This window comes from Ovis canadensis, chromosome 7, assembly GCF_042477335.2.
Source record: "Ovis canadensis isolate MfBH-ARS-UI-01 breed Bighorn chromosome 7, ARS-UI_OviCan_v2, whole genome shotgun sequence".
NCBI classification, from domain to species: Eukaryota; Metazoa; Chordata; class Mammalia; order Artiodactyla; family Bovidae; genus Ovis; species Ovis canadensis.
Window position 1 is genome coordinate 68,829,642 of NC_091251.1, and position 22,359 is coordinate 68,852,000.

A 22,359-nucleotide genomic window follows, 5' to 3' on the forward strand; every position below is an offset into this window, starting at 1 on the left:
CAGGACGGGCATGCCAGGTGGATGGAGAGGCCTGGGGGAAGACATGCCCTGAGATAGCCAGGCTTTCCTGGAGAACTGTTACAGAAATCATTTAGTGTGGGTGGACAGTGTGTGTCTCTCTTCTTTCTTTTGCTCCTTTAAAAAATTTTTCAATATGTTTTTAAAATTACAGAAATAATTCTTATGGTAGAAAAATCTGTTTTCTTTTTATGTAGATGAAGTAGTATTTGAAATAGTATTGAGTAATTCAATAAAATAAATGTCCATGTGTTACCGAAATAATAAAATTTCAAAGGAATTTTAACTTATATTTTTAACAGTATCCTTTTCAAATTATGAGAGTTCAGATACTGAGAAATTTTTAAGTCTTTTTTTCAAGATATATGTACCTTGATACATGATATGACATGTAACTTCATTATAACATTATATTCAGGTGTATAACATAATGATTTGATTGATACATGTATATATTGCAAAGGGATTACCACAGTAAGTCTAGTTAACATCCATCACCACAATAGTTACCTATATTTTTTTCTTGTGATGAGAACTTTTAAAATCCATGGTCTGAGCAACTTTAAGTTGTACAATAGAGTATTATTAACTGCAGTCACTGTGCTGTGCATTACATACCCAGGACTTACTTATATTTAAGTCTTTATAGATTATTGTTATTTTTGGTGTTCTTGAACTGTTCTGCGGTATCCTACTTTGAATTTCTTTTAATTTCTCTGATTGGGATCTGGTAGACTTTCTGAATTTATAGATTGATATATTTCATTAGTTCTGAAAATTTCTCAGCCATTAATTCTTCAGATATTAGTTCCCGCCATTCTTTTTCCTTTGTTCATGGAACTCTGATTAGGTGCATGGTACTCCTTCTCACTTTATCCCCCATGACTGTCAAGCTGCCCTTCATATTTTCCACGTCTGTTTAGCTTTGCATTCGTGGACAGCTTCTTCTAGTTCATGTTTCCTTCTTTAGCTGTCTAATACATTGTTGATCTCTTTTACTCAATTTTTAATCGTTTCAGTTTTTTAATCTCTAGAGGTTTAGTTTTTCAAATTGGTCATTTAAAAAAATCCTGCTCCTAATTCATATTTTTCAGTGTCTCCTTTATGTCTTTAAGTATTTTAAACCTACTGGTATGGTCTTTTATATCTGATAATTCTGAAGCCTTTACATATGTGGTTTTACTTCTGATTATTTCTGATAGCTGTTTCATGATGACTTATTTCTCCATGTGTTCTGTGACTAAATGATTGATTTACTCAGACCAGTGGACATTTTTATAGCCTAGATTGATGGCTTCCTCTGAAGATGGTATATATTTGCTTCTGCCGGGTACCTTGGGACTACTTTAAATTATATTCGTGGAACAGATCATTTTAGCTTTATTGGAAGTATGGGTTCTGACTTGTTATGAACTTTCCTAGAAATGTTTAAATTTTTTCTTAATCCCCTCTTAATTAGTTCAAATGTTAGAGATTGGAAATTACCCTTGCAGGCATTTGAAACGGGTTGGCAAACTATATCCCGCTGACTAATCTAGACTGCCACCTGTTTTTTTTTTCAAATAAACTTTTTTCAGAATCTACCCATACTTAATCATTTATGTATTGTCTCTGGATGTGTTCCTTTTGTGGTGATAGAGTTGATTAGTTGCAACAGAAACCATATGTTTTGTAAAGCCCGAGACATTTGGCCTCAGGCCCTTTACCAGAATGATTTGCTGACCCCTGCCTCAGAGAAAGGGGCCTGGGCTTATCGCTAGTTCACCTGAACAGTAAAGATCCAGTCCTCCGGGGTGTGTTGTTAATCTGCTGCACTTGGCCTTTGTGTCCTGTCCTCAGCACCCTGCAAGGCATAGAAGCAAAGCTTGTAGTTCATGCAGTTTGGTAACTGTCTTCAAGGAGAAAGCCTGCTTTAGTGCTCTGCTCATCTCTGTGGGTTCTTGGTTTTGCTTAATTTTTGGCTTGTGAGTATACTTTATTTTCTTGCCATCACTTGGGTTTGTTTATAGTTTTTCATCATTGTTATTTTCAGTGATCGGGTTATTCAAAGGACTGTTCTGCCATATTGTGGAAACATTGTTGTGTTCCTGTTATTCATGATTTTAATGTACTTTGATCATTTTGGCCTTCTATGAACTGTGAACTTGCATGAGCTCTTTTCTCATGTGAAACGGAATTTTGTCCTTGTGTTATTGTTTGTTAATCACAACATTTAGTATTTCCCAATCTTCCTTGGAAGTGGTATGCTATGGAAGATAAATAGACAAAATTGTTAAATTATTCTGCAACATATTTCTTTTAAATTAGATAGATGTCTTAATGATGCATTTACAGTGTGTTAAACTATTGGCACACAGCAATCGTTATCTAAGCAGATGCTGTTTTATTTATTGGCAAGCAGAAACTGAGTGAAAATTGAAAAGTGTCATGGGACTTCTGTTTATTCCTAGAATTCTCAGAAATGAAGTTTCTAGCTGTGATCCATCAGATAGCCTTCTTTGAGGCCGGGCAATTACAAACCTGTAACTGTGTGACTTAAAAATTTCTCTTGCGAATGCCTCCTAGCTGTCTGTTACAGGAGCTGCCTGCCCTCTACCTCCCTCACCTGAATACTTGCTGTTAAATCTTCCTGTCGCCAACCACCTCCCCCCTAGTCCCCCTTCCGCTTCCCCTTTCCTGACAACAGAGACTTCGCTTCTGCCTGGACCTCCCAACCTCCTCACTACCCCAGTTCAAGTCCTGGAATGGGTTACAGTGGGAGAGCAGGGTCGGGGGGAGTAGGGGGGGAGGGCGGGAGGGGAACCTGCTCTAGGCCTCTCTCCTTATTTGCACACTAAACCTCACCCCCACACCATGAATCTAGGTATTCCTCTGAGATTAAGCCAGTTTTCAAACCTTACGTCCCCGCACTAGAAAATGCTCTCGAGAGCATTCCTTGATATGGGGGAGGACAGGGCTCTGGATTGCTGAATCTTGGGGCTGCCCTCTACCTCTTACATTGGCTTGAGCAAGGCATCTCACATTTCCAAGTCTGTTTCTTCACCTGTTCTATGGGACTTATGCTTTCTGCCTTATAAAGTTGTATTCTAGTTAATAAAAGATGTGAACGTAGGTATCACAGTGAATGCTCATTTCCCTTCCCCAGGAGGGACCAAGTTACAGAAAAGAAAACAGAGCTTTTTATCCTCCCTTATTTTTGTAAGCAGAGAAAATCTTAGAAAACCTAAATTACTCCCAAAGTGAAAGGTTGGTAGTAGTAGAAGAAACTGTGGAAAAGGGAAAGATCCCGTGGAAAGGAACATGCAGACAATGGGGAGAAAGGGTGGCATGTCCAGGCCACAGCTTTCTTGAGTAAAAGAGGCGACCTGCTGAGACTGCCCAGAATGTGGTGCTGGTGGTCTGCTTCCTCTCTGTCTCTCTCCTCCCCCAGCTCTGCCTCATAGAACCTGCATTCCCCCCCTTGGCAGCTTTGCCTTTTCTGTTAGAAGCCCCTGTTTTTATGGAACCATCAGCAACTTGGAACAGCTGTAGCTCCAGCTGCCCCTCCAGGGTGAGGCTTTCCCAAGGCCGAGGTTCAGAGTATGTTTCCCTGGAAGCCTTGGCTCTCTAGGTGTTGGTTTCTTGTACTTTAAGATACCCTAATTGGTATATATTCTTAGGTATATTTCGGGTTATGTAAACTCTGAGAGCTATTTATAATGTGAGTTTTACAATCAACCTGAAAAATAAATTGTTAGAAGACAGTTCCTGTATAATTGTGGGTTGCCTGTTCCTTTGTCTTTAGGGACCTGCATTCATGGCTAAGAGGTTTCCCAGGTGATGCTAGTGGTAAAGAACCCACCTGCCAGTTCAGGAGACAGAGGCTTGGGTTCAATCCTTGGGTCGGGAAGATCCTCTGGAGGAGGACACGGCAACCTACTCTGGTATTCTTGCGTGGAGAATCCCATGGACAGAGGAGCCTGGCAGGCTATAGTCCATAGGGTTGCAGAGAGCTGGACATGACTGAAGCATGCAGGAACTAATTCATGATTATATTAGGAAGCTTTGTGTTCATCTAATATATTTTTGTCATGTGTTGTATTTACATGGCACGGGGGTTTATTCCAGCTAAGTTTGAGGCAGAATCCCACACTCCTAATTTCTGAAAATGAGATCTGAAGGGTGCCACTGACTTTCTAAATCCTGAGAGTAGCAGGCCTGCATGCCTTTGCTGGACTTCACTGTGCTTCTCTGTAGCTGCCAGTCCTGGAAGGGTTTTCAGAGCTGAATTCTGGAGCGTCTTACCCCAGACAGAGGATTAGAACTGGTGCTGGTTAGACCTCTTTGGGAGAGGTTTGACCTGGCTCCTGCCCTCCTAGCTGCTGGGCATTATCTAGGACCCTTCAGGACAGTTGCTCCCACCTTTTAGAAAGCTGTTCCTTATTCACCAAAACCCATTAAAAAATTTTAGAGCTGGAGACCATACACACTGAAATTTACTTGGGCAAGGTTGCCACAAACAGGCTTGCATGTAAAGTGTTTAAGATAAGATTCATCAGCTGAAAATAAATGAAAAATAGTGGTAGTAGTCAGTGTCCTTTTTGCTTTTGCCTATGTGGGCTTGGGAGAGAAGTATCTGGGTTTGCCCAAGGCTGGGAAGTAGATAGGAGGCTAGTCAGAGCCTGGGGGCAGGATCCATCTTCCAGGCTTGCTGTTGGGGTAACTCTACTGCCACCTGCTGGGAAGTAAGTGCAGGGGGACCTCTGGATCTCTTCCTGTGGATTCATAACTGTCCTGTTTGAATTCTATGACTTCGGATCTGTGGGGATGCATTTGGGATAATAAGGCAGGAAACAAGTGTGAGGTACGATCTTGTTCCTCAGAGGCCAGGCATAGGGACCATCAGAAAAAGTGGCCGTGCCTGCTTGGATGCTACGTCCAGAAGCAGTCCTTTGGACAGGGTAGTAAGAGGCCTGGCCTTGCCCAGCTTCAGCCTTAAACTGTTCACCCTGTCTTCTTTTTGGCGAAGAGTTTCATTGAGGTAGTTCTGGAATGTCATATTTAGTATCATTTCATTTTAATCAATATTTTATATTATTCAGTGTTGATCTGTTTGAATTCTATCTGTAAAAATTGTTTTAACTTCGTGAGTTTTTTTGTTTCTGTTAGAACACTGTGCAGCATGATTTTAAGTTTTGGAAACTTGTCTGTGAAGGCCTTTAATTTCTTCAAAGTTGTTTAAAAATTTAAAAAAAAAACACATACTTGGCTGCGTCAGGTTTTTGTTGCATCATGTGGGATCTTTCATTGCAGCACATGGGCTTGCTGGTTGTGGCAAGCTGGTTTAGTTGCTCTGCGGTATGTGGGATCTTAGTTCCCAGACCAGGGACCGAACCCACGTTCCCTGCATTGCCAGGAGGACTCCTAAACAGAACCGTCAGGGAACTCCCTCAAATATTGTTTTAAAAAATCTTTATGAGTTTTAGTATATCCAAAACAAGAAATTATTTTTTAAAGTTGACAGGCTTAAAAATTTTTTTTAGCATAATGAAGTGAAGTCTGAGGAAGTGAAGAAAAAGAGTTTAAGTAAAATATGCAGCAGGACAGTGGTTAATAGGCTAACCTCTTTGGGAGAGTGCTGACCTTTCCCAGGGCAAAGCCCGTTTCCACTTTCTGCAGCCCTTCTCCATGTACAGCATCTTCTTCCCTCTGTGAGACTGGGTCACAGCTGCTTATCAGTTCACCCTTGTGGTCCTGAAGCTGGGTTTTAGGATTAGTTTTGTAATTACTCTGGAGTCATTTTGAACACCTCTAGTACTTGTAGATTTGGAAACTGCCATGACCTAAACCACTGGTTTTACAGCTGGTAAACATTCTCATTACAACAGTTATGTTATTTTGGGTTTTCCGAGGGTTATTCAGCTCAGAGCTACTTCTGATAAACCTTTCTAGAAATAGTCTCTATGAACTTTTAAAGATTTTTATCTGTTTAGGAGGGTGAGCCTTCTGGAAAAAGAAAAGCAGAAGATGACGATAAAGCGAATAAAAAGCACAAGAAATACGTGATCAGTGATGAAGAGGAAGATGATGATGATTGAAGTACAAAATGTGAAAACTTTATATATTTTACTGTACAGTTTGTTTTATAAATATGATATAAACATGAGTTATTTTGATCAAAAGAAATTGATTTGCTTTTGACTAATCTTAATTATAATAAAAATTTTTAAAAAGCAAGTCTCTGTTCAAGAAATGGACTTCTTCCGAAGCAGGTTGATTTTGTTCATGCTTTACACTAAATCTTAGCTTTTAATGCATTCCTCCCAGGCCCTACAAAGAACCTGGCCAAGGCCTAGTGAAAAAAGTGAGGCATTCTTCTGGGGTGCATAGTTTTTAAAAACTGGCACAAAGAGCTTCCATAATTGTATTCATCTGCTAGGGCTGCTATAATAAAGTACCACAAACTGGGAGACTTCAAACCGTAGAAACGTATCCTCTCATAGTTCAGAAGCCTGAAGTCCTAAATCAAGGTGTCAGCCGAGCCATGTGCCCTCCAAAGGCTCTAGGCAAGACTCCTCTCCTGCATTGCCTTAGCTTCTGGAGGCTTCCGGTGTTCCTTGGCTGGTAGCAGCGTAATTCTAATCTCACCTCTATCTTCACATGGGTTGTTTCGCTGTGTGTCTGCTCTGTATTGCCAGATCCCACTCTCCTTTAAGGACACGCATTGGTAGGTTTAGGGTCACCCCTCGTCCTGTGTCCACTCATCTTAATAGTTACATCTGCAAAGATCCTATTGGTAAATAAAATTACATTCTGAGGTTCTGGTTGGATATGAATTTGGAAGGGTCCCTATTCAGCCCACTACAGTAATCAAGTTAAATAATATTGTGATACAGCATTTTAAAAAATTAAAATTAATGCAAAAATATGATGGAGAAAGTGTCAAAAATTCACCTAAAGATGATCTAGCAGGTCTGGGATTAGGGTAAGGCAAGTGACAGGAGTTGTACAAGTACAGAACTCCATGGATCATCTCTATTTAAAATTTTGATGTTTTGTTCTATGGGATATTTTGTGGTTTAAAATGTATTGCAATATTATTTATCTTGATCACTGAGATTTTGGCACCCCTTATAGTGAGTGTCACATTTGTTGTATCCTAGGCATGGCCCTGCTTTCTCACAGATGGTGACAGGCTTCAACAGTGAGCACTCCAAGAGAGCTGTTTTACCTTTTCTTGAGAGTACCTTTTATGGCTAGCACTAAAAGTCACATCAGAATCCACCACGTTCTGTTCATTGGAAGTGAATCACTAATGTGAGCCCATATTCAGAGGGAGGGAAATTTGACTCCCCTTGATAGTAGAAATGGCTCAGTTAGATATATTTTAGATCTATAAGACACACATTTGTGTTTTCTACGGTGCCGTTCTACACAGACTCATCTTTCCATTATGGACTAGGGCTGTTAATACAACCCAGGAATGGTGGCTATCCATGGGAGGCTGTCCCTGGAACCTGGTTAGAGAGAAGTGACACTGAAAGAGAAGGTCCAGCTCACCTTTGTGTTACTTGCCTAACTCGCAAACCTGTAGCCCCTTTGCTATTGGCTTATCAAGTTGAAACTGATGTCTGGCCCCCGAGAGCCTTCATTTTTGACTCTGTCTTTTCTAGGACAACATAGTTTCTGGTTTTTTTTACTAGTAGACACTTATGTGACAATGACTGAGCTCTTGGAGTCTCCCATCTCCAAACCTGCCCCTTCCATGCAGAGCTTGGTGGTGAAAGGTCAAGCCTCTGCAAGCACACTTCAGCTTTGCCAGCTGCCCCTGTTAGGGGGCGCTGGAGAGGACTGGGAGCCTGGATAACAACGAATAGATTACTCCTTCCTGTTTGCTTATAGAACTTCGTGGGGGCTTCCTGTTGAAGGGAGCCAACCAGGACTTGTTCACCTCAGCTGAGGCAGTTAATTCCCACAGCTGCTCAGTCCAGTTTGCAGTTTTACGAAAACTTGAGGAGCCAGCTTCGTTGTACTCCTGAGAGACATCAGTGCCTGCCGAACACTTCTCTTCCTCAGGTATGAGTTTCAGCTCCAGGGGGCTCTGTTATAAGTTTTTAAGTTTAGGAATAATTACATTTTCCCTTTGTTCCCTTATCTCTAGGGGTGGAAGTGGCTCTCTGAATTTGCTACTTTTGTCACCCCTTTAGGAATTCTCTTTGTATTTCTTGTAACCAAAATCAACAGCTTTAAACCTAATTGCGATGAAAAAAAAATACTGAAATGTATCTGTATAAACAACTGGTATGTTTTCTGTGGCCCAACTTGGACCTGAGTGGTAGTCCAGGAAGCAAATCCTCAAAGATGAGGTGCATGGGTTGGTTTGGGTTTGAATGCAGGTCCGAGTTCCTCGCCAAAGGGAAATGGTGCTGCCTTGGCCTCATGATGAATCCGATTATCCCCTGTGGTTGAGGGCTCAAGTGGCTGCTATACTTGTTAGGCAGTCCTGATGACTAAGGACTGGTATGGGGTGCATGCTTCTGAGTGCCCTGGAGCACTTACCAGAAAGTTTACAAGCTTAGGTTGGCTTTTTTTTTTAAATTGAAGAATTGATTTACAGTGTTAATTTTTGCTGTATAGCAAAGTATTTCAGTTATACGTATATGTTCTTTTTTATATTCTTATTCATTATGATTTGTCACAGGATGGGAATATCTGTTTGGGTTCAGACGAAGGTGGAAAACAAAGTCTGTAGTCTGAGCCTCCCTTGCGTGGGGTTCCATAGTGTAATGGTTAGCACTCTGGACTCTGAGCCTCCCTTGCCTGTGAGAAGCACTTTGCCTCCCTATGTCTGAGGAAACTATTAATAGTTTTTTTTTTAATATATAGTTGATTTATTAGTTTCAGGTGTACAAAAACAGTGATTTAATATTTTTTATAGATTATACTCCATTTAAAGTTATGAAATGTTGGCTGTGTTTCATGTGCTGTACACTATATCCTTGTAATCTATTACTTTATACACAGTAGTTTGTTCGTCTTAATTCCCTGCCCCTATTATGTCCCTCCCTGCTCCCCTCTCCCTGCTGGTAACCACTAGTTTGTTTTCTATATCTGTGAGTCTGTTGGTTTTGTTATATTCACTGGTTTATTTTTCAGATTCCACATATAAGTCATAACATACTGTATCTGTGGTCATCTGACTTATTTCACTAATAAGCATAGTACCCTCTAGATCCGTCTCTGCTGTTGCAAGTGAGAGTTTCATTCCTTTTTTATGGCTGAGTAGGATTTCATTAGATATTTATATTCACACCGTATCTTTTTTTTAAATCCATTTATCTGTTGATGGACTGGTTGCTTCGATATCTTGGCTATTGTAAATATTGCTTAAATATTACAATAATAAATATTATAATATTTATTGTAAATATTATACCTTGGGGTACATGTATCTTTTTAAATTAGGGTTTCTGTTTTTTTTCAGATATAAACCAAGGAGTACAATTACGAGATGGTAGTTTTATTTTTAGTTTTTTAAAAAAATTATTTACTTTTGGCTGTGCTGGGTCCTCATTCCTCTGTGGGCTTTTTTCTCTAGTTGAGGTGAGTAGGGGCTACTCTCCAGTTGTGGTGCACGGGCTTCTCGGTGTGGTAGCTTTTCTTCTTGCACAGGACGGGCTCTAGGGTGCGTGGGCTCAGCAGCTGCAACTTGTGGGCTCCAGAGCACAGGCTCAGTATTTGTGGCACACGGGCATAGTTGCTCTGCAGCCTGTAGGATCCTCCCGGATCAGGGATTGAAACCATGTCTCCTGCATTGGAAGGCAGAATCATCACCTCTGAGCCACCAGGGACGCCCCTACTTTTAGTTTTCTGAGCAACCGCCATACTGTTCTTCATAGTGGCTGCACCAGTTTACATTCTCCACAACAGCATGCAAGGGTCTCTCTTCGCATTTTCACTGATACTTGCTATCTATAGACTTTTTGATGGTAGCTATTCAGTGAGGTGGTATCTTACTGTGGTTTTGATTTCTATTTTGAATGATTAGGAGTGTTGAGCATCTTTTCATGTGCCTCTTGAACATCTCTGTGTCTTTTTTTGAAAAAATGTCTATTACTGTCTTCTGCCCATTAATCAGGTTTTTTTTATATTGGATGACCTGTTTTTATTAACCTCTTATTGGTCATATCGTTTGCAAATATTGTCTCCCATTCAGTAGGTTGTGAAACTAGTCTTCTTGCTTGAAAATCCTGTAATAACATCACTTGGGTCAGTTTTCATTCTCCTCAAGAACCACTCAGCTGAGTGCTGTCTTACCCAATTTTTACCAATAGATCCATCACTAGGATCTTATATACTGGCAAAGAAAGCATAAACTTCAACTGAAGAAGAAATAATTTATACATCAAAACAATTGCAAGGTTTTGCTAATACGTATGGGCAAAAGCCTGGGGAATATGTGGGAAAGTGGACTGTAAGAATGTGAGATGAAAGAAAAACACTTGACTACCTTGGGCCAAATTTACTGACATGGGTGCACTTATATATTCTGGACATGGCTCTGTACTTGATTGGTTAACTAAGAACACTCAGTGGTGGCCTACATTTAATGAAGTTGAGATACCAAAGCTTCCCTGGCATTGTGCAGAGGGAATCCAAAAACAGGGAGACAGGAGTGTCAAAGTAGACATGTCTTGTATGATCTGCACACCACCCCTCACCTTCCCCAGCTACATTCCCTGAGAGGGCCAGCTTAAAATAAACATTTCATATATCTCACAGTCCTAAGGGTCAGGAGTGGTGTAGCCCTGGCCCAGGGTCTCTCACAAGGCTTTAGTCAGGATGTTGGCTCATCCAACACTGAGTCAGGTTGTTATCTCAGGCTGAAGGATCCGTTTCCAGGATGGCTCACTCTCACGGTGCTTGGGCGGGGGGACTCAGTTTCTCGCCACATGAGCCTCTCCATGGCAGTTTGTGTGTCTTCACATCGTGGTAGCTGGCTTCCTCCAGAGCAAGTGACCCAAGGGAGAAAGAGTGAGGCAGAAAGGCCATGACGTCGTGCTGAGCCTTGGAAGTGAAGCTGTATTCTGTTGATCACGTAAACCAACCATGAGGCCATGTTGGAGGGGACTGCACAAGGGCAAGCATACCAGAGGCGGGAACCCCTGGGCTCCACCTTGAAAGCTGGCCTTCACAGCAACTTGACTTCCACCAACTAATCCCCATTTTCCTTCTCTGTAGTCACTCCTGCTCGTTAGGCTTCTGAGGCCCAGGCTAATGGAGCCAGTTTCAGGATGGCTTAATAGAAATTTGGTTTATGAATCTTGGAAATATAGTGAAATGATGGGCCAAGAACTATGTGAAGAACTTCCGTCAAGAGAAATTAATTAATACAATGCTTTCTTTCCCAACATTGAAGATTATAGTGGGACAATGGATCTGTTTGGAGACATAGATGACATTTCTTCAGACAGTGATGGGGATAATCAACCACCCATTCAAAAACAGCCTGTTAAAGTAAGTACAAATCTCAACCGAGCCTATTGTTCAAAGCTAAGAAAAAAGTTTCATAGGCTGATGGGCCTGACTCTCTCATATAGAGTCTGGAACATCTGATGAATAGGTGACTTTCTTAGCTATGTTGGGAATTTCTGGATATTAAAGGGCATAGAAGGAATTGCTCAGAATGAATTTGATGCCAAACTTTAGGGGCTAGACTGTGAGGACTCATAATTTGAAAACCTTTGATTCAAAAGCTTTTCTTACTCAAACTTGTGCAGATAAGTGTGTACTATTTGACATTTTTCTCTGATTTTAATAGTTACTTAGTATTGAAGTGTTGTATAATTTCACACTTGTGTTGCTAAATATCTTATGAAAACTAGGTATGTCAATTTTTTTCTGGTAATGCAGGCTGACAGGTCTTGTTTTACATGGTGGTTTTGGGGGAGTAGGATAGAAAGGATGAAATTTTGAGGTGAGGCTGGAGGGGCTGCTGACTACTTTATCTCTGAAGTGGTTTCTAAATTTACTTCCTGTCAAACCTGCATCTGCCTGTTGTGGAAGGACAGCTAGGGCATTTCTAATGTCACCTCAGACTCTCACATTCTGATTCCTTCCTTAGGATGGATGTGGAGTGCCTCAGAACCAGCAGGAGGAAGAGCCGATTTCTGAAACCAAAATAGAAGTAGAAATTCCTAACATCAACTCTGATTTAGGAAATGAATTATACTTTGTTAAACTACCCAAATTTCTCAGCATAGAATCCAAGTAAGAGGACTGATTTAAAGTATTATTTTTCCTGCAAGATATTGAGTAAAAGTATGTGGACTGTTAATGTTCTTGTTTGTAATGCGTTGGCTAATCACAGAGGTGGGAGATTTTTCATGTAACGCTTAAAAAATAAATTTAGGGTGTGCTATGGTAAAAAATGATGAATTTACTGGCATGAGAAAGCTTTACTGCTAATAATTCTTTTAGCATTTTGGCACTTTCTTATCCTTGAGCAGATATCATAGCTGATGAAGATGTTTTTTATTCTCATAAAGCTGAAAATTTGGTAAACGAAGGTGAGAAAGTTTGCTGGAAAAATCACAAAAGTTCAGTGCAAAAGCCATTGTGAATCTACAAAAGATGATATTTGAAAACAAAATAGTGTGGCTGGGTATCATGCTGGTTCACAAGTGCAAGCTCTTGTGCAATTAAACATGACACCTTTCTTAAAAAATGTGAAAAGGCAGATCATATGTCACCTATACTTTAGAGGACTATTTCACCAAACAAGAAAACAATTAAAAAGCTAATTTGCATACTTCTTTGAAGTTTTACTTGAAGTTATTTGTCTACTGTGATTTTTTTTAACATTGGTACATGTTATAAAGACTGTTATTTTATATTCATACTAAAGATGGCTAATATATTAAAAAACAATTTTTAGGCCTTTTGATCCTCAGTATTATGAAGATGAATTTGAAAATAAGAAAATGCTTGATGAAGAGAGAACCAGGTTAAAATTAAAGGTACCATTCCACACTTTATTTTTTTTTTAAGCTTTTTATAAAATAAAACACAGGGATAACAGTTTGAGATGAATTTACAAAATGATCTTTATGTTTATTTTTTGATCAATAAATACCTGTTTAGAATGAGGAATTAAATGTCTTTTCAGAATATTTTTAGGAGAGAAGGTACATATCCTTTTTAAAAAATTGTTGTAGAATTATCACTTTTCTAACCTTTCTTTGACAGTTGTAACTTTTTGACAGCAGTCAAGATAAGAATTCTTGAAAATTGTTAGCTACTTTTCCTTCAGGATAAATAATAATATAACTAGATATACAGAAATGCCCCTCCAATTTTTATCATGGATAGATCTGAGCTGCTTCCCATAGTAAAAATATCTCAGACTCTTTATGGAAATTCAGCTTATGCACAGAGAAGAAGTCTTGTCATTAGGGGGTCCCCCTTGAGAAGACCTGGAAAGCAAAACCCTACTATTGCTCTCACAGGAATGGCATTGTCTTTAACCGGGTATGGAATGAGCGTCTGCCAGAGGCCATGGTGGTAGCCATTCTTATACTACTTCTGTAATTTGGAGTGTCTCACCATATGGGTAAAGCAAAAGTCTCAGGTTTTAATTTATTATTACTTAATTTTTTAAAAAAATTAACGCTCAGAGCTTTCTTTCCTGCTGGGCCTTTCTTTAGTCTTTTCATTGGGTTCATAACCCTTCAAGTGGGGCTGCAATAGAAATCTGAGTTATAACCTCCTACCTCATATGGGCCCTAAGTTTTTGCTTCCAATGCCATGAGGTGGAGCTCAGAAAAGATTAAAACAGAACGTCTGGTGAGTTTAACCAGTGTCTCTAGGTATCTGTAGTAGGAGGGTTTCCATGTTGCCTAATCATCTATTTTTCGGTGAGCTTACTTTCTCACCACCTCTGAATTCTTGGCATGTGATTATAAATCACTTGAGAAGAAAAGAACATGCAGTCAGTAATACTGGTTTTGTATGTGAAAGTGTTAGTTGATCAGTCATGTCTCTTTGCGATCCCATGAACTGTAACCCATCAGACTCCTCCATCCATGGGATTCTGCAGGCAAGAATACTGGAGTGGGTTGCCACACTCTTCTCCAGGGCATCTTCCCGACCCAAGCATTTAATCCAGGTCTCCTGCACTGCAGATTCTTTACCAGCTGGTTTTGTATGCCTTTGTGTTTTATATCAGATAGAAAATACTATACGATGGAGGATACGCCGGAATAAAGACGGAATTAAAATTAAAGAAAGCAATGCTCGGATAGTCAAGTGGTCGGATGGAAGGTGAGCACAGACCTGAGGAGTATGGCAACACCCAGAGGGAGGCCTGGAATGAATGAAGTTTTCTGTGTAGGACCATATTTGGGGATCTTTTTTCATTACGGAATTAACAAAATCTAGGCCTCTTAGATCGCATATTAAAAAGCAGAGACATTACTTTGCCAACAAAGGTCCGTCTAGTCAAAGCTTTGGTTTTTCCAGTAGTCATGTATGGATGTGAAAGTTGGACTATAAAGAAAGCTCAGTGTCAAAGAATTGATGCTTTTGAACTGTGGTGTTGTAAAAGACTCTTGAGAGTCCCTTGGACAACAAGGAGATCCAACCAGTCCATCCTAAAGGAAATCAGTTCTGAATATTCATTGGAAGGACTGATGCTGAAGCTGAAACCCCAATACTTTGGCCACCTGATGGGAAGAACTGACTTATTTGAAAAGACCCTGATGCTGGGAAAGACTGAAAGTGGGAGGAGAAGGGGACGACAGAGGATGAGATGGTTGGAGGGCATTGCTGACTCAATGGACATGAGCTTGAGCAAGCTCTGGGAGTTGGTGATGGACAGGGAGGCATGGCGTGCTGCAGTCCATGGGGTCGCTAAGAGTAGGACATGACTGAGCGACTGAACTGAACTGAGGCTCCTGGCATTATCTGGGAAACCTGGGAGAAATAAACAGGGTTGAGGTCACAGTGCTGTGCTGGGAGACTCTAGACATAGACCCAAGAAGTAATCAAATTCACAGTATCTACCTTAACGAGATGAAAACCTATGTATCAGAGCCCATATGTGACCATTAGACATTATAGATTGGTATGTTTGAAAAAACGATTTCTATTTTACTAATGAAGTTGTAGAGATTGGGAAATGATAAAACAATTAGATTTCAAGTTGAAAGGAAGATGGATTTTACCACCTTTTACTTTGAAAGGAGGTAGGTTAGTTGTTTCTAGTATCTTTTGTCTGTCTGAAATCTTCAGTATGGGGACAGGATCCTGCAGTTCCATAGCATTTTAAGAATTGCTAACAGGGTAGAGGAGACTTCCCTGGTAGCTCATGATTAAAAAAACCCACCTGCCAATGCAGGAGATGCAGGTTTGATCCCTGGGTTAGGAAGATCCCCTGTAGAAGGAAATGGCATGCACGCCAGTGTTCTTGCCTGGAGAATCCCATGGAGACTGGCGGGCTACAGTCCATGGGGTTGCAAAGAGTTGAGCACAACTTAATGACAAAACAGCATGACAGAATGGAAGCTATAGGATTTGTTAACTATCCATCCTAATAACTGAACTATTTCTGTTTCCAGCCTGTCCCTACATTTAGGCAACGAGGTGTTTGATATCTACAAGGCCCCGATGCAGGCCAATCACAACCACCTGTTCATCAGGGAAGACACTGGTCTGCAGGGACAAGCCGTCTTTAAGTCCAAACTCACCTTCAGGTAACTATTCATAGTGACCTATTGCTGCTTGGCAGTTTGAGCAACAGGTTAGAGAGGCTGGATGTGCAAAGAGCCTGACTGACATGATGTTGAAGTGCAGCTCCCCAAGGCCCATGGTCTGGTTCCCATGCCATTTTTCACCTTTGCAACAAGTTCCTGTCTCTCAGGGAGCCAGTTCATGCTATGGAAACCAACACGAGGCTGCTGTCTAAACCAGAAGACCAGTTATTAATTCACATTGATCGGCACACCTGGTAAGAGGCCTGAACTGTCTGTGCCACTCTGCTGGTCAGCACATCCCTTCTCTTCAGGGCCTTTGACCTGGGAAGCCGGCTGACTGCAAGCATGCTCTCGGTGTGTGCACGTGCCAGAGGAGAGGGCTGTGGGTGCTGATGTTACTGTCCACCGCTGTTTGCTGTTGCTGTGATTGCCTGCAAATGTTCTTAGTAGATAGTGAGTCATTTTTGTCTGTTTCCCGCAGACCTCATGCCACAGACTATGCCACACATAAAAAGGTGACCCTGCCACTTGCTAGTAGATGCTCAAGGCTGCAGATGATTAGAATCTTACCAGTGGTGGGTCCTGATCCTGAATGCCAGCGTGTAGAGTTGATTAAGGTATGTTGGCTGAGCTTTATCCTAGGATTGTTTGGGAGCATTAAGAGCTGAGCTTTTCAGAATATTAAATCATCTTATTGTCACAGTCATTTTATCTCTCGTAGTTATCAGGGAGCCAGCTTAAGCTTCTAAGTGTGTGGTTAACCATAGAAAAGGTCATAGTCAATGGGCCAGTGGTGAGACACAGCAATCCAGACACTCAGGTATTCTCTCTCCAATCTGTGAGCTCTCAGAGGGAAACTGACAGTTTTTTTAAAAAACATAAACTTTGACACGTATCATTAAGCTGGGTTAGCCAGAGGGGAGGTGATGTAGGAAGGTCAGAAGGACATTCCTTAAAAAAAGAAAAAAGGACATTCTTGACTCAGTCAACACTGACCCTACTCGTGGAACCCAACATGTGGAAGCCAGCTGGATGGAAGGGAACAAGGGCTCTACTTTGGGGCTCAGGGACCCTCCCCACCAGCAGCCCCTCATCCTGCTGTCAGCTGTGGGGAGTGCCCTGGGTTGACGGCCCCAGCCAGGAATATCTGGCTGCCATAGTAATCTGGTGGAGCCTGGGCAAGTCAGGTGTGTCTCAGGGTGAAGAGAACCTGCCTCCCTCAGGCATCCGCTGGGCATGGACGAGGCTCCTCAGGCTGGTCGTGCCCTCTGGACTGTTCCTGGCAGCAGAGGGGACGCTGCAGCTCCCAAGGCCGTGCCTGTGCCAGTTGTGATGGGGAGGTTGGTGTGAGGGAACCTTCTGCCTCTCCATCCTGTGGTGTCTTCATGCCTTAGAAATGAACATGGCGACGACCGTGTGTGGTAACAGAGGTGTGAAACGGAGAGAACTCACCCTGAGGACATGGGAGCTGGTGTTATCCTGGGCAAGGCATTTTCATGTTCTTTAGTTTCAAGTGAGCACTAAGTGAATTCATTTTTTTTAAGTCTTTACAGAAAGAAGCAGCACGTTTGAGGGCTTCTGCTCACCAGGAGACAATCCATCTGCAGAAGCAGGGGGGCCCCAGTGCCCCCTACCAGGACCCCAACAGTGACGAGGAGGGTGAAGCCGTCGAAAACCACGACCAAGGGGGACGCGGAGGTGAGTGTGGTGACCACTGAGTGTCTGTCCTGCTGTCATTCACTGAGGACAGTGCAAAGGCCTTTGCTCCAGTTTCTGTTAGGACCACTTTCTCAACATGAAAAGTTGGCTGGGAAAATAAGGCACCCCCGTAATTAAGAAAATCAACCAAATAATTTATGTCCTCATGGTAAAAAATGTATAATAGGCAGTCTGCCTGATTGTATAATTAAGGACCCAGTGTTAAACTTTGTAGTTTTAAAAAATGTGTGTGTGCAGCCCTTCAGGTATTTAAAAGTGATCAGTCTCTCTGAGGGAAAAAAACCTCTCCAATATAAGTCATTTAAGCATGTTTGAAAGCTGTATGTATCTCTTCATGAAAACTTAAAAAAAATGGTTGGTGTCTCAACAAAGGGAAATATACAGTGGGAAGTAACAACATTCAACAGTAAAAAAAAAAATTTTTCAGGAATAAATGAGTCTTCATCTTTGAAGGTCAGTCCCATATCTAAAGTCCTCAAATTTGCTTTCAGAGGAAGGGACCAGAATCTATTCTCCAGAGAGTGATGAGGGACAAGATGAAGATGGGGCTCAAAGGTCACTGACAGCAAAGAAACTCACCACTGATGAGGTAAAACCAAATTTATTCAATCTGAGGGGGTTTGTTCTGTAGCCACAAGCCGACTCCCGGAATAAGGAGCTCACAGCCCAGGAGCACAGACAGGTGTCTACACATAGCCCTACAACTCGGTGAGATGAATGCGGTAACAAGCCTAGGCGTGGCCCAGAGGAAGGCCTGACACCTGTGTGCAGCGGGAGGCAGCCAGAACAGTCACCTCCTGTTGGACGTTGAAGGAAGCGTTAGGGTGGGTGTGCCAGTGGACAGAAAGGCCTGTGAGAAGACATGTGGCTGAGACCCCAGGGCCCAACTAGAGAACTAGAAGTAGTTCAGTGAAATAGATCAAGGGGCCTCTCACGATCACCAGGAGCATAATAATAGCGCAGGGTTATTTCATTTCCATGTTATTAAAATTATCTACTTTATTTCCTTTTCCACTTAAAGATCACAAGAAAATTTAAGTCTTAATTACACAAAGTGACTCACTCTGTTGTTGCCATTGTACCATATTCATTTATCCAGTGTTTTCTGAACACATAACACACTCTACTGTGGGTCTTGAGTTACAGGTCAGAGAAAACATCTCAGTAACAGAAATGGCTCTTATTATGTAAAAGAAGCACTCATTTTTCATGTGGAAAAAATCTATTTAAAACTTGGAAACCATACTGAAAAAAGCACATAAAACACAAGCAGTCCTTTAAAAAAAAATCAACAGGCTTTAAAATAGGGAATTTTAGATAGAGAAAGTGAAGTACTGAGGAAGCAGAGGAACATATTTCAAGTAGTAATGAGGGGAATCCACACCAAAACAGAATGACGTGTTCCTTGGCCTTGAACGCTGGAAGTCTGGGCTCCCCTTGTCTGACCTGTCTGTGGACAAGGTCATCATTGCGGGGTCGAGTTCTAACTTGAAAGGCTGGCTCCCCCATCAGCTCAGAACTACTTAAGACAGAATTTCCGGAAACATTCAGTATTGAATTTTACACCTTCTCTCTTGTTATCTGTTCAGATGAACCCTCCAGAAAGAGGAAAGCAGAGGGTGAAGAGGAAGAGGATGACTGAAGCATAAAACGTGTACTCACTATAAATATGGTTTTCAACTGCTTGCTTTAAAACAATGATGAAATGACTTGGGATTGAAGTGAGGAACTGAGTTCCTTTTGCATAATCCTAGTTGTGGTTTTAAAATGTTCGGAAGCAAGTCTGTGACTTTAGAAAATCCATTGTTCCCAGGTGAGACCATTTTGGTAACAGTTTGTGCTGTGTCTTGGGTTTTCTTCGTCAGAGCAAGCATAGCACAAGAGAGCTCACTGGAGACTCAACGCTTTGTTACATGCCGTATGGGCCTTGCCAGTTCTAATCCTCAGAACAACTCAAAGGGCTGCTGCTGTTCTCATATTACAGATATGGAAGCTAAGTTAGAACCTAAGACTTCTAACCAAAGCTTTTTTCTTCTCAAGTTTAAAAAAAAAAAAGCATTTTTGAGACAAGGATCAGGAACTTATCTGCACAGCCATCACACTGCTGAGCAGGTCTATTACTGATCTTAGGGAGACAGACATCCAAAACCCTGGAGAAAAATGGTCACCAGAAGTTTAGAGGGAAAAAAGAGCACTGGGAAACAAAATACTAGATTTGACTTCTAGCTTTTTGACTAGTGCAGCAGCTGGAACATAATGGGTACATAGTTTTTTTGGTACAGCAAAGTGACTCAGTTATACACACATAAACGTGCTTTTTCATATTTTTTCATACTTTTCCATTATGGTTTGTCACAGGATATAGTCCCCTGTGTTGTTCATCCATCCTGTATATAGTAGGATGTCTGTTTTTGTGCCAGTACCACACTGTTTTGGTCACTATAGCCTTGTAGTATTATCTCAAGTCTGGGAGGGTTATGCCTCCTGCTTTGTTTTTTTCCCTCAAGACTGCTTTGACAATTCTGGGTCTTTTATAGTTCTCTATAAATATTAGGGTTATTTGTCTTAATTCTGTGAAAAATGAAAAGTGTTAATTTGATGGGGATTGCATTAGATCTATAGGTTAGGTTGGCTATTCTTTATAGAGGTGGCCTTGAGTCTCTGCTACTTTAGCAACAGGACTAGGGCTAAAGCTGGGCTGAGCCTAGAGGCCACCAACCCTTGCAGACATGCTGGAAAGCTTAATATTTGGTACCTAAAGGAGTGAGGTGCCACTGGCTGAGCAAGAAGGCACTCTCCCCACGGCTACAGCTCCTATCTCCAGGGCTATTCAAAGGAGCTGAAGTTAATTGACAACTGAAGCACCCAAGCCTCTGACTCACCAAAGGGGACAGGCATCAAGGCTTCCCACATGTGAACGTAAGCCCAACAAGCCATTCTTGGAAAGCCAGCCAATACTAAAGATTCAAGAGAAATTTCTTTATTCCTTAAGTTTCAAAGTTGAATTATTTGATATTTATCCCTAAAAGTTTCCTCAAACCCATTACACATTTCACTGATTTTCTCTTCTGGTTGGTGGATTTAGGTGACTGATAAGCAATATCTTTGCTTTACCTTAGAAATGATAGCAGGATTGGCTCCCCTCAGGCCCAGACGCACTATATCATAGGTCCCTCTTTCTGTTTGTCAACTCAGTTAAAAAAAAAACAACTCAATTTGACTTTATGGACAGACCAGGCTGAGTACTGATGGTATGAGACTGACCATATGAACTTGCTGCTTTATGGGTGTAAATGGTCAAGTCCTGACAGTTTCAGAATAACTCAAGGAAATTAATAAACTTGTTCTTAAAAAGTATGTAAGGAGTGAGCTTTAGAACATAGGCATTAACAGGATTTTCCAAACAGTCTAAGTCTACAGTATATTTGATAGACTTTATTGAAATTATTTGTTCCAATATGAAATGGTAAATTCTAAATGCCTATAATCCATATTCTTCAAAAGAAAATTCACTGTGCTATTATGAACCAGTATTATTAATGAATATTTTGTAATAGTTTTTTAATTAAAATTGAAAAAGTAAGCATTTACAGCATTTTTATATTTTAGCATTAAAATATGTAAATGCCCAATTTCATGTGACAAAGAATGCACTGTTACAAAAGTAATTTTCAAGCTTTTAAACGCACCTGAAACCAAATAGAATTCATCCAAAAGACTAAAAAAAAAGAGTGGGCACTTTCTCAAAATTACAATGGTTTTTATATACTCTGTGCATGCACATGTATGCATGAGCAATTTTCTTTACAATTTATCTTTTTTACAGTTCTTAAGCAGACAAATCTGAACAGTTTAAACAGCTGAATCAAACTGTTTTCCTTTTGACTTAAGGTGAAATTTAAACTAAAAATTTGCTTTACATACCCACGAACAAGCACCCAGAATTTGTTTTTAAACCTTACTCTCTGATGAACTACAATATCTGACAGAAAAATTTTAGACCTATTAATTGCTCTGCAGCATTTAACACATACTGATTGTCTGTAGAAAAGGAAGTTAAGCCTCACTCACATATGTGTACTCGGAGAGTTTGATTATCTTAAAAGTGTACGAACTTGAACAATAGTGCTCAATACAAAACATGGCTGGTGGTGTTTCACAGTGTTACAATCTATCTAGCTACCAGAGCAGATATCCTAAGTAAAAGTCCTTATGTATCAGTGAAGGCTGTCTAAAATGCTTGGTAGGGGTTTAAAGGCTGGCTTCTCTGAAAGATCAGGCTGCATGTTAGAGTTTAGCATTAACAAACTTGTAAATGTTTTATTATAAAAATGTTCCAATGTGTTCAGTTTTTGTAGGGAAAGACATACAGAACTAAATTACAACACACAAGAAATGCGACATAAGAAAGAAAGACCAAATTAAAATGACCTAATATAAATTCTTTGCTGATTGTAAATACAATTTTCTCAATTTAAAACTTGGTGAAGAGTTCCTTTGAGTGAGAAGTAGCTAGAAACATGAATGTTCAGTGAGAAGTGATGGAAAAGAGGGTTCTATGGATGTTTAGACTGAAGAACTCACACCCCTTGACAGGAGTTGCTCTGACATATCCAATGTGTTTGGGTCTTGTGGGTGCTGTGTCTTCAGTTAATACTATATGAAAGTGGAGTGGCCTTGAGGGCATTGTGTTAAGTGAAACAAATCTGAAAGGAAGACAATACTATATGATCTCATGTATTCGAACCTAAAAAGACTAAATCCGTTGATACAGCGAACAGACTGCGGGTTGCCAGAGTTGAGGTATGGAGAGTGGGTAAAATGGATGAACGTGGTTAAATGGTATAAACTTCCAGTTATAAGAAAAATAAGTCCTAGGAATGTAATGTCA

General features: G+C 40.8%; 2 protein-coding genes across 4 annotated transcripts in view; both read left to right on the top strand.

The window, feature by feature from the left end:
- LEO1 (LEO1 homolog, Paf1/RNA polymerase II complex component) overlaps positions 1-6,234 on the top strand; it is a 32,863-nt gene extending 26,629 nt beyond the window's left edge. The window contains exons 12-13 of one of the 2 annotated variants that reach the window (XM_069596508.1): positions 216-220; positions 6,000-6,234. In XM_069596508.1, coding sequence (XP_069452609.1) covers positions 216-220; positions 6,000-6,063 — 69 coding nt within the window. In that variant the 3' untranslated portion in view covers positions 6,064-6,234. Of the gene's footprint in view, positions 1-215; positions 221-5,990 lie in introns of both variants that reach the window. The other variant, XM_069596507.1, reaches the window with a different exon arrangement.
- Positions 6,235-6,813: 579 nt separating this feature from the next.
- On the top strand, positions 6,814-21,882 carry LOC138443682 (RNA polymerase-associated protein LEO1-like). Of its 2 annotated transcripts, XM_069596512.1 has the most exons (11): positions 7,900-8,073; positions 9,482-9,600; positions 11,417-11,514; positions 12,122-12,267; positions 12,935-13,016; positions 14,225-14,319; positions 15,615-15,749; positions 16,231-16,366; positions 17,294-17,447; positions 17,960-18,057; positions 19,058-21,882. In XM_069596512.1, the coding sequence occupies exons 3-11, from the start codon at positions 11,431-11,433 to the stop codon at positions 19,115-19,117; spliced, it is 990 nt and encodes a 329-aa protein (XP_069452613.1). In that variant the 5' UTR covers positions 7,900-8,073; positions 9,482-9,600; positions 11,417-11,430; the 3' UTR covers positions 19,118-21,882. The 2 variants fall into 2 exon arrangements, with proteins under 2 accessions (XP_069452612.1, XP_069452613.1); XM_069596511.1 differs by lacking the exon at positions 9,482-9,600 and having other exon boundaries at positions 6,814-8,073.
- The last annotated feature ends 477 nt before the right edge of the window (positions 21,883-22,359 follow it).

What these genes read in the sequence shown, in the direction of transcription:
- LOC138443682 (XM_069596511.1), top strand. Translation starts at nt 11,431, where the DNA reads ATGGATCTGTTTGGAGACATAGATGACATTTCTTCAGACAGTGATGGG. An exon ending in TTCAAAAACAGCCTGTTAAA is followed by an intron (nt 11,515 to 12,121) that starts GTAAGTACAAAT and finishes TTCCTTCCTTAG; the next exon opens with GATGGATGTGGAGTGCCTCA. An exon ending in AGCGTGTAGAGTTGATTAAG is followed by an intron (nt 16,367 to 17,293) that starts GTATGTTGGCTG and finishes ATTTTTTTTAAG; the next exon opens with TCTTTACAGAAAGAAGCAGC.